Raw genomic sequence first — 18,173 nt, forward strand, 5'->3', positions numbered from 1 at the left:
GATTCAGTTGGTAACCTCTGCTGTTCATTATCTATTTTTGGGATGTTTTATTTACTTCAGGCCAGTATACACGCAGGTGGCTGCTGTCTTCTAGCTTATCTGCAATAATCTGCATTCAGCCCTTAAAACACTTCCCAAACACTGGTAAATATAAGATGATTTGAAGTCGTGCTTTCTTCAAGCTCTGTTGTACTGCACACGTGTGTGAAATGTACTCATTTCCTCCTCATCCTGCCTGAGTTTTGTGATATGTCAAAGTCCTGTATTAACTCCTCATAGGATGTTCTCTTAAAGACGTCATCTTACAGATGTCAATTAAGACATCTACAGCAAAAAGATCTAGGTTTGGCCTTGCTCTGAGTATCATTAATAGAAATATCAGGTTACAATGAGAGAATGCCTTTTTATCATACTTTCCACAGTACTGGACCAAGTAGAACTGTGCATACGCTACAGAGGACAAATCAGTGATACACTGAGGTACAAAATGAGGGCTACATTAATTTATTGTAATCAAGTGTCAAGAAAAGTGTTTTGTGTTTTGTAAGAACACAATCAACACTACAGCAAGAACTAAGTCTCCTTTAAGAAAGTTATAGTCAGCAATTCTTCCACTTTAATTTTATAAAAAACAACAATGCACTCTTGAATCATCTGCATGAATTCATTTGACTTTTATGTCCAGACTGACACGTCTACAGAGAACAGCTTTGGAGACAACAAAGAGAAATGCAGTTCCTCACATAGACACCATGGAATAAAGGATTGATTCTTCTCATAAGCATTTTGCAGTTGCTCACAAGTGTTCGGCAAATGATTTTCATATCTACGTACAGAACCAAACCTACATGCACACTCCCACTTTTGTCATAGTTACCTTCTGTGTTCAGGAACTTGAGAATAAGCCAGACCAAGCATATGCAGCATCAACAACGGCCCCATATCAGTAAACACTGGTCAATCAAATTACAGTCTCCGACGTTTTTAATTTCTGTAAGGTCAGCAGCTTGGCAAACAACAGTTAAAAAAACTATAGGCACAGCTCTGGTATGGAAAGAGAAAGATGATGTCTGTAAAAACATTTTGTGTTTTTACATAAGAAAATAGATTTTTCTTTTAAAGTCATCTTTCTCTGGTGAAATACATACATACTTATGTTTCTAATTTCCACTACACAGGGTCTGTTAAAACTACACACAAGCCAAACTACACTAAAATACTGCCAGTGAACTATTAGGATTCCTTGACTGTAGGTACAACAACTCTAACCTTGGCCAAGTTTTCATTTCATGAAGTACTTAGGTGCCAGGTTAAGCTGCCTCAAACTACAAAGCTAACAACAACATGTGGCTGACACTACTGATATGTTTAAATGCACCATGATTTAAAAAGAAAATCTATCGAATTTAATGCAGATTTTTACAAGGGCCTTTGAACAGATCACATGTCACTGCTATACAGAGGACACAGGAAGCTATTCACAAGCATTTTGATAACTTCCCTGTTGAGCGAGGTATAACAAATACTCTTGTTCAAAGATACCACATTGTCAGAACCCCAGGAAATTGGATTTTCTCATCATCCGTAACAATATCGTACATTACTGCAATTGCAAGGAAGCTGTGGCCACAAAAAGGAGTAAAAATGTCAATCATACGTAACAACAGCAATTTGTTCTGTTCAAGTGTTCCCAACGGATCTGCCGTAAACCAGTCACTATGAAAAAACTGTTGTTATAGCAATGAAATGTTTTGGGCTCCAAAATAGGGGACAGATTTACAAACCATCAACTATTTGAACTCTCCTCATTAACTTCATGATGTCTTAATTTTCTATGTACAATCTAGTCTTTCATTGCAATGTTATTTCTCTCAGCAACCACGGAAGCTGGAAATTTACATTGCTTTAAATGAAAACTGAAGTTACAGTACATTCACATGACTCTGGGCTGCAGAATTTCAAGAACAATCAAACACCATGGAACTTGGGAAAAAATTAGGAGAACTGTCACTCTGGCAACCCCAGTTTCACTGCAAAGCCACAAGAAAGTTGAGTCAACTTCAGGTTTTGTTAAAAACCCAATTTCAAACAAGTTTGATTAAGCTCATTTTAACCTAGGTGTACACTGTTATATAATATCTGATCTAATCTTATTACATTGCACAGATTGACGTGGTCCCAGATGACACACAGAATTCTTTCCTATCTTGAGCTTTTGAAAGAAATTCAAAATCCTTATGGGAAAAAGGAATGTGAAATTTAAATTGATGGAAACTGCACAGACTCGTGTGAAACTAAATAGTATCTTGCAAACATCTTGAAAACAAGCTTCTGCATCAAAACTGAGGCTCTGGTCTCCAGAAATGATTGTGATTCATGTTTCTGTCCTCCTTGAAAAAATTCTCCAACACCTTTGTTCAAGGATTTCCTGCTGATCAACATGGTCAAATCCAACAGAAAGTACACAAGACATTCTGTTACAGGGAAGTGCCACATACGCATTAACCCAGTCCCTCTGCACTTTTCACTACAGTAATGCCTCACAACTTAATTAATTAATTGGAGGATGAATACAAACAAGAATATGCCACATTATTCTCACTATTCTAAAGCACCTCAAGCACAGCTGAGATAAAAATAGGTCATGAACTGCATACAGGAACCAGCCCCAAAAAGCCACCCAAACGAGGGGAACCACAATACTCTCCTGAGTTCCACCTCAGTGGAGGAGGAAAAAAAAAAAGAGAAAAAAAATTGTTTTGTTTAAAAGAGCTACAAAGTTTGAAAAACAGCTTTTGGGCCTAGTTCATACATTAAGCACACTTAGGTATCCTCATACAAACTAGATATAACTAAAAGGTTAAGTGAAATACACAAGGTCACACAAGAAATCTACAGCAGAGCAGCCCTATTTGTTTTGCTGGAACAGGGATCTGAACCCCTGCTAACTTTCAGGTGCAAATGACTATAGCCATTCTACATATTCTGGCAATTTCAGCACTCTATTACATATTTATAAAGCTTGAACTTTGCTTTTCAAGTATCTCTTCTTTTACATGTACACTATTGCAAATTTAAAGCCTGTGTCCTAACACAGTAGTACTTTTTCATTTCACATTTAAGACAACACTTTAAGTCCATTTTAAGATCAGGACAGCTCTCTGACTCTTTGGTCTGTCTGTGTGAATCTGTGTGTGTGTCTTGGTGTGCGTGCAATGCCTGCCTAAGACGAAAAATACATACATGTACAGAACGATTGTCTATATACATCTTCCTCCCAAGGATTTGTTTATTCATGTTAACAAGTTGGTCCAACCTCATCTTCAAACATAATTTGTGTTTTATTAAAAGTTCCTAAAAACATACTGGACTCCTCCCAGGCTATAAAGTAATATTATAATATACTTAAATGAAAACAAAGGCCTAAATACTTAATTTCCTGCAGACCAGAAAGACTTCCAAGATTGTTGTTCCAGTTCCATGATTAAATAATGGGTATTTTAGAATATACTGTTATAGTTCTTATTATTTTTAATGTGCTCCCAAGAACTCCCAAAACAAAAGTAAGCCTTTACTTAACTATTTGGCTGCTTAGTGAAAAACAGCTTAGCAGAGAAAGCGTTTTGGCACAATGTCATCACTGTCTAAAGAATTTTCTATTTTCATTGGGACCTCGGATGTACTGTCTCCTGATAGATCAGAATAATTCCTTGGCAGGTTTGCAGTTAACCCCACAGAAATCCAGCAACGCCTCAACTCTAAAATTTCTGACATGATTCAAATGCAATAAAAATTCCATCACATTCCAACTTAATCGCTACTAACAGTAACTAAAATACTACTAGCATTAACTTGTCACTAGTAGGTCTGCTAACACTATAAAAAAAGATGAGCAGAGCTTTAGCATCAAATACACTTTCATATTTTATTTTTATAACTCCGACTTGATGATGAATTCTGAAGTATCTCTAGTCAACTTCATAATGGCTAACACAGCATTAACAGAGATGTAGCCACAAACTTAAGATGTAGCATAGTTATCTATATCCAAATGCAGAAAAACAGCTGGTTGCTGCACTGCAGACATCACAGAAAACAGTGTAGATTAAAACTGAGAAAACAACAACACAGAAATCAAGACAGCAAAGAAAAACTAATTCCACTTATTGTTTCAATGATTTGTTTGGCACTCGCCTCATAAATCCTCACGCAGACAAGTTCCCCCTGCTTTCCCCCCATGTTTACTAAAGAAAACTATTTTCTCATATACTTGTGCTGCATCTTGCACTCCACACAGCAATAGCATCTGCAAATTTGTGCAATGGTCTCTCTCCTACTCCATGGTGCCATTGATCATTTCTGTCTGCCACTCTGCAGATAAGTTGCCTTTATCATACTGGTCACCAACTGAGGTTAATCCTGTGCTGTAAGATTGTACAGGCGTGCTGTAGCGAAAGCTAACTTTCTAATAGAGCAGCTCTTTCCATGGAACTCCTGTAGAAAGTGTTTTCCATTTCAGCAACCCTTCCAAGCAACCTGACCAGTGATGTCCAGTTCAAACCTCTCATGTATGATCTAACCCATCTAAATGCCTGCCCTCTGAAGCACCAGTCTCACATGCTTCTGGAAATGGTTTGTCATTCTCCTCCTTACAGCCTTACACTGCATCATCATCAATGTTCTATCCATACTGTTTTGTTATGCTTTTTACTTCCACTAATCTGTGAATATTTATTCTTATTGCATGTAGTCTTACCATATGCAGGTCAACCACAATGCAGATTAAGCTCTACTAACAGACACTCAGACAACAAGCAGAAAAAGCATACAGTCAAAATGACAATTCTCACATAATACGTCATACTGAATCACTGATTTCCCAATTCAGAAGGAACCTGCAAGGGTTATTGAGTTCAACCTGGAATCCAAACCCTATGGAGAGGGGTCTGAGAGCACTGTCCAAATGCTGTTTGAACTTCAGCAGCTTGAGGCCATGGCCACTGCCATGGGGAGCCTGTTCCATGCCCAACACACTCCGGTGAAGAACTTTCTCTGAACCTCTCCTATTCTTCTCCAAGCCTGCTCTAATATTGTACAACTGAAAAGTCTGCTGCTGTGGTTGGTGGCTTTTTTGTGCACATCTTGCACTAAATTTATTGTGACAAAATTATTTGTAGTTGCTTACATGATACTCTTTTTTATACCTAGTATAGAAATAAACAGATAACAATAATTTCAGCAAGAAAAATTACTTCAGTTTAATTTCATGAATGACATAACACACTCTTGCAGTGAGAAAAGGAGTAGCCAGCATTTCCCAGAGATACGAGCACTGAAGTAATGCAAATTAATCCTGAACTGACTGATGTGGCTCTGAGCAGCCTGGTTTGGTGGCTGGTGACCCTGCACATAGCAGGGGGTTTAAAACTGGATGATCATTGTGATCCCTTTCAACCCAGGCCATTCCATGATTCCATGATGTATCATAAACTATACTGCCACAACTTCAACACAAGAATAAGCCAAAACACCACTTAGTCTACTGTGGGACTACAGAGAATACCTACTTTTAGGTGTTTTACCAGGGTGCAGGGGTCTTTCTCTATATTCAGCAGAGAGGAACCTAAAAGACCTTTTCAGGAAGGTCTTTTACCCTACTGACCTAATCACCACAATTAGATGCTGAAAGCCAAACAAAATACAACAAAATTTGCAATTAAAAAGAGATCAGATTCTCTGATCTAAACTTAAGAATAATCGGAAAGTTCTGACCCACTCAGTTGTTAGAACATGAACGAATGTATGTGCAGCCAGCCCCCCTTTTAGTAACTTTCTTCCCCATTGCTTACTTGTCCAGGTGTTAAACAGATATCTTGCATCCAAGTTTCAGAACAGTATTTCTCTCGCAGCCCTCTGTTTCTTTTTAATAAAATCTAAATGACTTTATTTCCCTTGGCTATTTAACCTCAGAAGAGGGGTCCTGCACTAACTGCATGATTCTCTTTTACAGTCTCTTTCCTGTCTCCTTCAAGTGAATTGCAACTGGTTGATCTGGGGAGCTGGGAACTGTTGTACTTTGGTAATTCTGATTGAATTTAATATAAAACAGATTTGGTTTTCTTGTTTACTTAAAAAAGCATTAACCACAAATCTGTAATTCCTGAATAAGAAATGTCATATGAATCCCTTCCATCCCACAGAGTACAGACCATTTTGTCTCTTCTGTGAATGCAGTACAAGGTATCTTAGGTGACTGCAGTTTGTATTACTAGAATATACCCACGAAAATTTTGCAAAAAAGCTTGAGAAAGAGGCATGGTATTGAGATTACATTTACTTTTATTTTTTACCTACACCCTACGTTTGTTCCTAAACTTAATTTCTGTACCTTGACAGAACAATCTAGAAACAAAACCAGTGGTCAAAAGCTCCAACTTATTTATGTACAGTGTACATGAATAGCCTGGTGTGTTACTGAATGTTTCTTATTAAATGTTCCCAGATAGCATCCTTCAACACTATACACTGTAGTACATTATTTCTTAAGAACCCATACAAAAGGTTTTATGGACTTTTATCTTGTTTCTTTCAATGCATCTTTGGTGCAGAAAGACGCCACTGGGAGGATCACTAAGTGACCTCCCTGCTGATTGTACAGTGAACTCAAAACAATCGTGTTCATCTCTTACTTTCTACCCAGCAAATAGTGCTAGTCATAGCCTCAGAAAAATGCACTTAGAATGACTAACCTATCAACAGGCAAGAGGAGAAACTTCAGAACAAATCAGAACTAAAAAGACTGTCAAAAAAAAAAGAAAAAGAAAAAAAAAAAGCACCCAAACAAACAATAGGGAGCTGAATAAAAAGTTTAAAAAACAGCAAACAAAATGACTGACAAGGAATTACAGAGAAGGTTGGATTATTCTTCAGATGCTAGAATTGCCACTTATCTTTGTCAAGGACTAAAGAAAAAGGTCTTTGACTCAATGCTAGACACAAAATCAGAATCACATAGAAGCAACCATTTGATTATTTCAACCTGGAGAATACTACCAGATTAATAAACAAATCTGTCTTCATTTACAGCCTGATATACATTCCTCTGTTTAACCAGGAAGAAGACCCAAAGCCCTGCAATGAACAGCACTTGCATCTTCTATTCTAACAGTATCTTCAGCATTCTTGAAAACTTTTTTTTTTTTTTTTTTTTTTTTTTAAAGTTTTGCTTGGGATTAAAAAAAACAGCATTGTTTTAAAACAAAGAGAGAAAAGCAAGATTGCCTCTACCACTTTATCAGAGATAAGTGCATTTGCTTTCAGGACTCTTACGGTGAAGCAATTAAGCTCAAAGCTGGTACGTATTTTCTATCCACTAAAACAGATGTGTGTTACATTACACTTTACCTTCCTTGAAAGGCATCTAAACCTGCAATCACTGTTTAAAATGGAAGAAAAAAAGAACAAATTAACAGCTGCACACAAGCTTAACTCTCTACGTCTCAAGTGGCTTCAGATATGTTAAGTATTACTTCTGAAAGGAAAAGAAACAGATAAATCTCATCACAATGTGGACTGGCCATTCTATGGGTCTCTTCAGCATATATTTTTCTTCCAAAGTGAAAACTACGTTCTAAAAAATGTGCTATGCAGAATATTTTAAAAAGCAGTTCAAAAGCATTTTCAAATTATCTAACATACACTGATAACATTTTTTCCTCAGTATCTAGAAATGCAAGCCATTTTTTGATGTTATGGAACTACCCTGCACTTTTCCCTAAGTGTTGTCATGCTACAGTTGAACAAATAAACGAAATCGCGCTTTAGGGTTCCAAGTACTGAAACCAAAAATGTTATGTCCACAAAAACAACACGCAGACCTAATCTAAACTCACTCTCATTAAGTGAAACATATTCATAATTTTCATGCCTGCTTAAGGTTATTTCAGAAGGGTTTACACTGTATCTATACTGTACTCCCTTTTAAACTGAATCATTTTGTTTGGCATAAAACTAAAAAGGAAAAAATCCACATTACATTTTACTAGCATAGATGTTGCATCGTATGGTATAAATAAGTACACTGAATGCCCTCATCCATATCATATCTGTATTACTGAGTGATTTGTAATGAGAGTAAAGACTGCATTACAACAAATATAGATAGCAGCTTCATCAAAGAGTCAGGGCTCCATTCTTTGAATAAAGAGGTCTTTCTCAGGACATCTCAGAGGCTCACATACTCTCTCTGTAAAATATGTAACAGAAAAACTATGCAAATGAAGGAAAAAAGTGGTAAAGGAGTTATTTCTTAGCTCCCAGGAACCTGTTTCTTCCATTAACACCTTATTAAATGCCAGGCAGGTGTTTCCCAATGCAATCCTTGGTATTAGTTAATCATTGTGAAGAGAAACAATGAAGAGTCGTATTTCCAACAAACCACAATGTTACACTCATAAAGACAGAGAAGGAGACCACATTCTATTGTAATTATTTCCCCCCCCACACACACACTTAATAGTATATTTTACATAACAACTATTATTTCTTGAAAGAAAAAGCCTCTGTCAGAGCCTCCATACAGAGTACAAACAAAATTAAATAAAGATGTGGCAATAATTTTGATTTTCTCTCATGGAATGCATCCTGCCTCCTCAAATGTGGGCAATATCTGATGCCAGTCATCATCTATCTTTGTGCTGGCTAAACTAACTTTAAAGTACTGATAGCCAAATTGTGCCACTGATGCACAGGGTAATATTTCATTTGATGCAACTCCTCAGGCTATTTTCAAAGACTTCATGTCTTAAGACAGAGATCTGCAGTGCTGATGAATACAGACTGCTTACCCTTACACCAGCTGTAGCCTTATAGGACTGCTCTATATTCCAATTAATTAGAGCAACCCTAATATACGGAAAGTAGATTGTTCTCATCATTCTGATATGTTACTCTGATCCTACAGTCATTAAGAGTTCTCTGATCAAAGCAACAATGCAGTTTACTGTTGTGCTGCCTGGACATCGGAGCACATCCAGAGTGTTTCCAGGTGGGACCTCCTTGCCTACTCATGTTTTCATATGGGGATCTAGCTTGCTTTGCTGTGCTTTCTATAGCCAAATCAAGATACCTTCCTATAAAGCTTTTAAGGATTTCAACATCTGATACAAATATTCAAAAGGACAAAAGGACAAGTAAAATCTCTACTTCGAGTCGTTTTGCTACTGTGCACACTTTAAAACTGCTCAGGTATTTAAATCAGGAGTTAACTGGAAGATAAAAATAAACTGAACTGTGAGAAAATATTACTTAAAAATTGAAGGTGGGGGAATTGGAGAGAGAATACCTTTGGAAGGTGTTTACAATTCTTACTCAAATCAAGTTTTACGTGAACTACTAAGTAATACTCTTGTAAAGTGCGCCACTGTGTGGTGACTCACAGCTCTGCAGAACCAATTCATTGCTTCATATGTTACAAATAACCCTCTCTCCCTCTTGAAAATTACAGTAAGTCAATGCTTATGCCTTCTTGTGTATTGAGAATGACTTCCTGTTTCAGAAGTATTCTAGACACGTGCAGTGTATGTATGTAATGTATATGAATGTATGTAAATCAAGTAAACTACAGCAGAGACCAAAATCATTAATAGCTTTCCTTCTTGACACCTCCTTTTATTTATTACAACTCCTCAGTGTTTTCCTTCACACCGGAGTTTTCCTTCAAAGCTAAGGAGTTACTGAGCAGGATCACCTGAAGTTTCCAAACAGGCGTGTCCAACCTGTGGCACACAGGCCACATACAGCCCTGCACAGCTAGTAGTGAGGGCCCACAAGATCATAAGCTTTTAACATTATTATGTCATTTCTAGTGATATTTTTCATGAATCGATTGTTTACAGCTCAAGTGAGGATTGCCCAGGTGACAAGAGCATGCTGAGGGCTCAGCGCTAGCCCTGCTTCTCACATCTGCCACACACTCTCAGTAGAACTGAAACCCACATGTATTACCCATCACGGGCACTGAAAAATGAACTTATCAAGCCACAGCAAATAATTTTATGCATTTTGATACATTACTAAACACAGTCCTCTGAACAGTGAAAAGCATGCAGCCGTGCTTCCTCTTTGATAAAGGAATTTGAGAAAAGATATCAAGATTTCTGAAAATATTCTTTTTTTTTTTTTTTTTGTAATTTACCTTTCCAACTCCGTTTTCAGTTGATATAAATATATTACCTGTGAATTTTCAAATGCAGTATATAGAGTTGCAATCAGATATTCAACTCAAAGGAAAATGTGATCAGGTATCTTTGCTAGACCTCTCTTATTGGAGCAAAATATCCCCCCTCAGTTCAGGATCACACCTTACTCCTGTCATCGCTTTGTGGCAGTACCCACACTGGTGAAGAACTGTTTGCAAGGATGAAAGACAGGAAGAGGAAAATTTCATCCAAAATCTCTGATGGGCACCTTGAGAAGTCATTAAGAATTGCAACTACTTCCACTGAACCAGGCAGTGATGCATGCATTTCACAGAAACAAGGTCAAACATCCCATCCGTTTTATGACCTCGTTGCCCTCTTTCTTTCTTTTTAATTAAAAAAAAGTAAAAAGATACTTTGTTACTTACAGATATATACTTTAACTATATTACACATTTTATATTGCCACTCAAGACAATTCCTCTTCATTCAATGCAGCCCAGATGAGTCAAAGCATTGGACACCTATGACTAAACAAGCAGAAAAAAATGCCTCCAAGCAATAAACTCCACACTTCCGGCTGAACTGGAAGATGCAGAAGCTCCATTCAAAGACATTCCTGAACTTAATAACACGGTGATAGGTTAGAATGAAGACACAGGTAGCAAACATATTAAATGTATGACAACAAAGCAGTAAAACAAATAACACATAGCCAATAACACTGAAACATCCCTAAGGCACATGTATAAGCAGCTACTGTCTGTGGCACTAAAAAGAAACTCTGAAAAAGTGTTCAAAGTTCAGTGGAATCATCCACTAAAAAAATCTCCAAAAAGAATACAGCTCAACCGTGCAGAAAAAAATGTCTTACAGAAGTAATGAAATTGATCACCAAGATACTGCTATACTTCTTGCTTCTGCATAGTAGAATATTATCAAGTATGATGAGTATTATCATGTATGCAAGTCACTCCAAAAGTTATGCTTCCTATTTATTTCCATGGAAACTACAACCAATACAAAGAGCACCACACCATTTGATAGAGAGAATTCTCAGCTGAAAGCCGCTCTTTCTCAACACAGTCAGCACCGTTCATCACGCATTTACACCAGCAAAGAACAAGAGCCTGCATGCTGCTCTTGTATGCATCTGAAGGCTGTCTGGAACGTGGCCCGTCCTTCACATCGCTGTCACCACTGCTGAGCTGCACCACCCACATCTCACTGTGCTCACGTCCACGGTTTGGTCTCCATCAATGTTCCACTGCCATACCACAAACATCCATCTCTGATGGTATGAATCAACACGATAAAATAAGAGAAGCCCTTGTACTTCCTATTTTCTCTAGTTTAACTCAAGAAGTAATTTGATTGCTTTAAAAATTCTAGTCTCATTAGAATTCAGAGTCTAGTCTACACCAGTAAAGCACCATCACTTTGACAACTGGTGAGCTCTTCTGCAGTACTTACAGTATTAATAGCATCAGTTATTGCAGCGTCGCAGTAAAATAAGGAAGTGAAAAAAGAATAAATTAGGATATTTGATCATATTAATACATATGTAAGTTTTGTTACAATGACCATCCCTGAAAAACAAGTTTTAACATCTTGCCTTTTCTGCTGGACAAGTGTGGAAGTTTTCACTTTTATTTCTGGAGATAATCTGAACAAAAGAACAGCAAGAAGTGGAAAACAAAGAATGGAATGGTTGCTGAGATGCTCTTCAGAGGTACTTAAAAAGATACTACTGTTCAACACTACAAGGGCCACAATAACCAGACCTTAAGAACTGCTTATAAAATCTCTTATGTTATTCTACAATTTGTCTTTACTGCTAAGATGAAGCACTACTTCAGTTTTGGAAGGCCCTTCTACCTAATATTTGCTAACAACTTAAAAAAAAAAAAAAAAAAGACTGCATTGAACATTCTCCTTAAGCATATTCATACAACATCTGCTTAATAATGCTGAAACAGGATATACATTTCAGTATAACAGGTAGGGCAGCATTTCATACACTGTGAGAAGATCGAATTTCTGTCACTTATGCTTGCTTTACATAACTTTTTAAATCCTTAATAAGAGAGAAACTCCTGACTTCATGCATGTATAATTTTTATTTCAGATGAAAATATAACTGTCTTCAGCACTCTTTATTCTGTCACTATAGCAGTAATTTCTATTATTTTTATTGTAGCAGTATTTTTCTGCCTTTTGTTTCAATGAAGAAGGTAAACTAAAAATACTACCCAGAAATAACATTTCTGGGGACCAAGCAGATATTTTTATTTCAAAGGATACTGCCTCAGGTAATGAAACAAGATGTCCAACAGAGGGCGATAGAGACCATAAACTATCTGATTTAAAAATAAAAATAAAAATTATGTGGCCTAAAGGAAAAGCTGCCTATTACAAATATTGGAACAATCTTCATTACTCGAGAAACATCTTCAGTTAGCTGTAATTGCAGACAGCTTCTCAGAAAAAAGATTCTCTTATGCACAACAGTTCAAAACTTAAATTAGTTCACTAATTATTACACCCTTCAGCTACATCTGTGCTTACACAACAACGTATAAAATCCATGTTAAATGAAAGAATATATATTTCTTTTAAATTATTTTGAGCAAGTGGAATACAAAAATCTAAGAGACCCTTGAGACAGGGAATATATGCAGTAACACTCATGTTTGAGATTAATTCAGCCTTAAATCATAAGGAATAAGAGATTAGCTAAAGGGCACAAAGGGAACAAGATTATAAATTTCAATGCAGATCAATCTATCTTGAAATGTGAGGTAGTTTAAGAGGAAGAATGAAGAACATCTCATAAGGCATTCCAAATGCACTGAAGCCTAGGATTCCTATTCTCAGGAGAATGCTAAGGGAAGGTTTTACTGCTGTTTACACCTAATGATATCATTAGATCTACACCTAATAGATCATATGAAGCCAGATCCTTTTCAGAAGTATGCAGTGCTAGGTTGGCAGACCAAGGTTACCTGTCACAATACAGACAACTTCAGTCAAATACAAAGAAAACAGATTTCACTATGATAATGTTCTAACACTGAAATCTCAGCCTGGAAAAGGCCATGATAGCTATCCCACACAGCCAGCCCTGTTCTGAGTAGAGCACTGAACCACATGACTTCCACAGGTCCCCTCTGACATGAATTATTTGATGATCAAATAAATACCAAGTTACATATTCAGAGTAAGCATTTACAGCTTACTATTTATTTACATACAGCTTTGGGAAGTGGCACTCAATACCAGCAACGGCCAATTTTCAAAATGCACAACACTATTTCCCACTAGGTTCCCTTTCCTATTCTATACCAAATGCTTTTCTATACCAAATGCTTTTCTATACCATGCTTTTGTATTCGCACAGTAGGAGAACACTTGGTATACTACATCTATTTTTCACTTTTCCAACTCATAGATCAGAAGAGTAATTAAAATATTGGCAATTACAGAATTGCTTTGAGATCATGGGATTCCTTAACAGCTTCACACAGATTGATCATCTACAAAGGAAATTCAAAGCTATGGTTTTGTGTGCACTGCAAAGAACCAGAGATCAGAAACATGCATCGTGTTGTCCAAATGTGCACAAGCAAGAGGAATCTGGACATGCACAAAAAAAGGCTGCAGTCATAAGAGAATTCCTCTAGCAAATCAACCATTTAATCCAAACTTGACCTTTCACAATTAGAGTCCGTGAGTCACTTACGACCTACTTCTGTTTCTTTTGCCAACAAATATTATTCAAGTGCCAAATGCTACTTGCTGATTATTTGTGTCATACTTGTTTTCACTAATCTTACTTCATCAAAGGTTAGAAATAAACATCTTATTCAAAAATATTTAAGACTGCTACCATCTTGTAGAAAAAGCAGAGTGTACTTGTGCATTACAAAGAGAGCATAGAGAGCAGGCTGCAAAAAGTCCTTCCAAATCCTTGAAAAATTGCCATTCGTTTCAGTATTTTCTAAGAGAACATCACTGCTGAGTAAATGGACAGCCAGTAAGGCATGAATCTTAAAAATGGCAAACATAGGCCAAGTAGAAAAATAATACCAGCTAAAACGCAATCAAATAATAGTTTCTTCAGTTACCTTCTTATGTTGCAGACTGAAAAAAATACCTCCATGCTGAAGTTTAAACAAAGGAAGATACTACATTTCTCTCTTATTTAAGTTTCCAGTGTTTTTATTCTGATTATTCCACAGAATCTCATTTATAGAAAGCTAGATATTTAAGTCACCTTAATGGCAGCCAGAACACCTTCTGAATCCTGCCTTTCAGCATTCCACAGTCTGCTCTTAGTAGACAAACAAATTAGATATGAAAATAAAACATGCAATAACGTAAGCTAGTGATTCTCATATCAGCTAAAAAATAAAAAGTTGACACCATTTCACGGGTAAAGTCGTATCAACCTCTGGTAGAATTTCAGTATCTACAGGCTGAGTTCAGCACAGACAGCCAACCTGCTGCCAATAAGAAGCTTACCTTGCACTGCCCTGCCACGCAGATTGAAGTTCCGTTTTGGTCGCACGGTGTCCCATCTATCACCTTTTCAGCTTGTCTCACATAGAATCGGTAGCCTATAGCACGGCAATTCAGCTCACACTTCTGACTTCCCTTCACTGTAGAAAAAGACAAAAAAAAAATCTTGTTAGGAAGACCAGAGCAGTAATGTTAACAAAGAAAACTATATTAAACTAGCCCTGTGGTTTGCAAGAATGCAATGTGAATGTCTACATCAAATGAATGCTGAACAAGAAAGCAACTCCAATGTAAGCACTTGTACATACTTAATGAAAAGTCAAACAGTATCTCAGCCTTTAATGACAGATATGTTTTTAAGTGACCCAGAGTATTTTAAACTTTTAGAAAATCTTTCCAAATTCAGTCTTCTCAAAGCATAGTATTTTGATGCTTCATATCTCCAAAATGTTGTCACATTACACTGCCATCAGAAAGACATGTCTCAGATTAGGCTCACATACTCACTAACTGGTCAGTTCACCTACAATACACTAATTTTTATTATAATAAACACTTTAAAAATATATGTGAAAATTAAAAAAAAAATCCAAAGGCTTTTTTCCACTTGTGCTTTATGCCAGCAGGTGGCTGAGCACCACACAGTTGTTTGCTCACTGCCTTGCTTCCCAGTGGGATGGGGGAGAGAACTGCAAAAAAAAGTAAAACTTGTGGGTTGAGATGAAGCTATTTACTAAGACAGAGAAAAGGAAAAGAATAATAAGTTCTGACAATATATAGATATCTATGTATATATATGTATGTATATAAAACACGTGATGCACAAGCAATTGCTCAGTACTCCCCAGCAGATGCCCAGCTGGCATGCCCAAACAGCAGAAGAAAGAGAGATGAACTCTCACACTCATCAAAACTCCTTCTGCATGATGCTGTATGTTATGGAATGTCCCTTCGGCCAATTTATGACAGCTGTCCCAATTCTGTTCCCTTCCAGCTCTTTGGGCCCTTCAATGAGAATCACAGAATCGCAGAATCAGAACTAGAATTAGAGAATGGCCTTGGCTCCACAACACTTGGTTACAACAACACTCTAGCAGCAACTATAAACACTGATGTGTTATCAGTGTTGTTTTCCTCCTGGAACCAAACCACAGTATGACACCACACACTCTGAAGAAGGTCCATCCCAGCTGAAACGAAGACACCTCCACACTTCAAAAAGCTTAAAATTTATAATTGTAGAATCATAGAAATACAGAATGATTTTGGATTGGAAGGGACCTTTAAGATTACCTATTTCTACCCCCCCCGCTATAGGCAGGGGCACCTCCCTCTAGCCCAGGTTGCTCACAGCCCCATCCTGTCTGGCCTTGAAGGCTTCCAAAGAGGGATCATCCATAATCTCACTGGGAACCTGTTCCAGTGTCTCATCACCCTCACAGTAAAGAATTTCTTCCTAATATCTAATCTAAACCTACTCTCTTCCAGTTTAAAACCATTTCCCCTTGTCCTGTTGCCACATGCCCTTATAAAAAGTCCCTCCCCAGCTTTCCCATAGGCCCCTTCAGGGATTGCAAGGCCGCTGTAAGGTCTCCTTGGAGCTTTCTCAGCCTGTCCTCATAGGAGAAGTGTTGCAGCCCTCTGACCATCTTTGTGGCCTCTCAAGGCCACACAAAAGACTGCTTCCCAGTCATTAAGTTGGGACTTATCTCTCTCTCATTGCCCCTGGCTTGAAAAATGTTCAGATAAAGGATTTCTCAACCTTGACCAGGACGTATCCATCAGTGCTCCTCAGCAAGCTTTGAGACAGTGGTGCAAAAGAATAATCTCTTACACCACCCCGTGACTCAAAGGTTGCTTAAAATGGGATCCACGACGGTGAGAAAAAGACAGCAAGCATAAGGGTAAAGGAGGGAGGGGGAAGGGAATCAAATGTTTCATTTTCCAGGCTTGGTTATAAATGTTGTCCTCATGGGACTGGTCCTCAGTTGAAGTAGTTACAATGTAAATCAAGGATACAACACCTTGGATAAAACATGGAACCATGCGAGAAACAAAGAGCTGCAACAGCACACAATATCAACTCGCCACAGGCACCAACCCGAGATTCTTCAAGAGCGGTAACACCAATGTTGGGTGATGAACAGAAGGGAGAAAAGTGACAACCACACATTTAACAATAACCACACATTTAACAATAACAAATAAATACAACAAATAGAGGTACAACATTACCACCCACAACAACATAAAACATAGTACTACTGCAACCAAAATACAAAATGTAATCAGGAGGTACACAGCATTATAGCGCGATCAAATTTTCAATATTTGTGTCACAAAGCACAAATAATAAGTGTAAAAGAATAATCTCTTACATGGGCCTCCTCTAGACCTGCTCCAACAGCTCCCTGTCCTTCGTGTGTTGGGGGTCACAGAACAGGACATGGTACTGCAGGTGGGATCTCACGAGAGCAGAGAGGCAGAGTCACCCCCTGCCCCTGCTGGTCACACATCTTTTGATGCAACCCAGGATATGGTTGGCCTTCTGGGCTGTAAGTGCATGTCACTGTACAAAACCTCATGAAAGCTCATCCCAAATAAAACCTCCAGACCTGGCAAGAGCCAGAAGGAAACCAGACCATAGAACACTGAGTGCGAAGAACAGAGAAGACAAGACACAGCCTTCTCATGTAACGTTCTGTTACTCAAAGAGATCAGCCTAACACACCATGCATCTCACACTGTGAAGTTCATTAATACATCTGTAGTCATTCTACTACAAATCATCGGTCATGTTAAAGTTGCATGCGTTTAATTACTCCTATTTGCCAACTGAAACAATACCTTCAGTTTCTTTCCAACTAAGAATCACAGTGGCAATGAAGTACAAACAGAATTATTTCAACAACAAAATCTTTCCCGTTGACATAATCAAAGAACAAAAATTCTACCAACTTCACAAAGCTTCAACTCATATCCTACGGCATAATTGAAATCCACTGCAATATCAAAACACCAAAGGAAACACTCTACACCTCAGTTAGCTGCTAACGCACTGTATTTTTTAAAAAGTGAGATCTTTCCTGCAGTTCAATTCCCAAGTATAACAGTTTTTATGACAAACTGAGTAACGTTATCAGCTCAGACACCTCACACAAAACTACTTTCAGAATTCTCAACTGAATGTAATCCAATTTCAGTACCCTTTCCAATGAAATCATTGTCCTTCTTGAAAGTGCCCTATTTTTATAACTTCCGCATTAAAAAATACATTTTCTTATTTTTCCTTTCCCTAAAACCAAACTAGAAACCAGCATTTTCTTAAAAGTCTGTATATTTTATGTTTATTTCCTTTAGTTCAAGGATTCTGAAGCCTCACATTCCTGTCCTCCTCCTAATATCTCTTGTTTGGTTTTGATCCTTTAAAATACTTATCCTGTAAGTTCTCAG

At 37.6% G+C, this 18,173-nt stretch overlaps 1 protein-coding gene across 1 annotated transcript in view; it reads right to left on the reverse strand.

The window, feature by feature from the left end:
• Positions 1 to 18,173, reverse strand: part of THSD4 (thrombospondin type 1 domain containing 4) — a 256,022-nt gene that overhangs the window by 129,748 nt on the left and 108,101 nt on the right. Inside the window, exon 7 of the mRNA XM_042824716.1 lies at positions 14,724 to 14,860. Coding sequence (XP_042680650.1) covers positions 14,724 to 14,860 — 137 coding nt within the window. The remainder of the gene's footprint in view (positions 1 to 14,723; positions 14,861 to 18,173) is intronic.

The sequence above is a fragment of the Centrocercus urophasianus genome, unplaced genomic scaffold (genome assembly GCF_019232065.1).
Source record: "Centrocercus urophasianus isolate 14NV4802_14NV808 unplaced genomic scaffold, USGS_Curo_1.0 seq_23, whole genome shotgun sequence".
Lineage (NCBI taxonomy): Eukaryota > Metazoa > Chordata > Aves > Galliformes > Phasianidae > Centrocercus > Centrocercus urophasianus.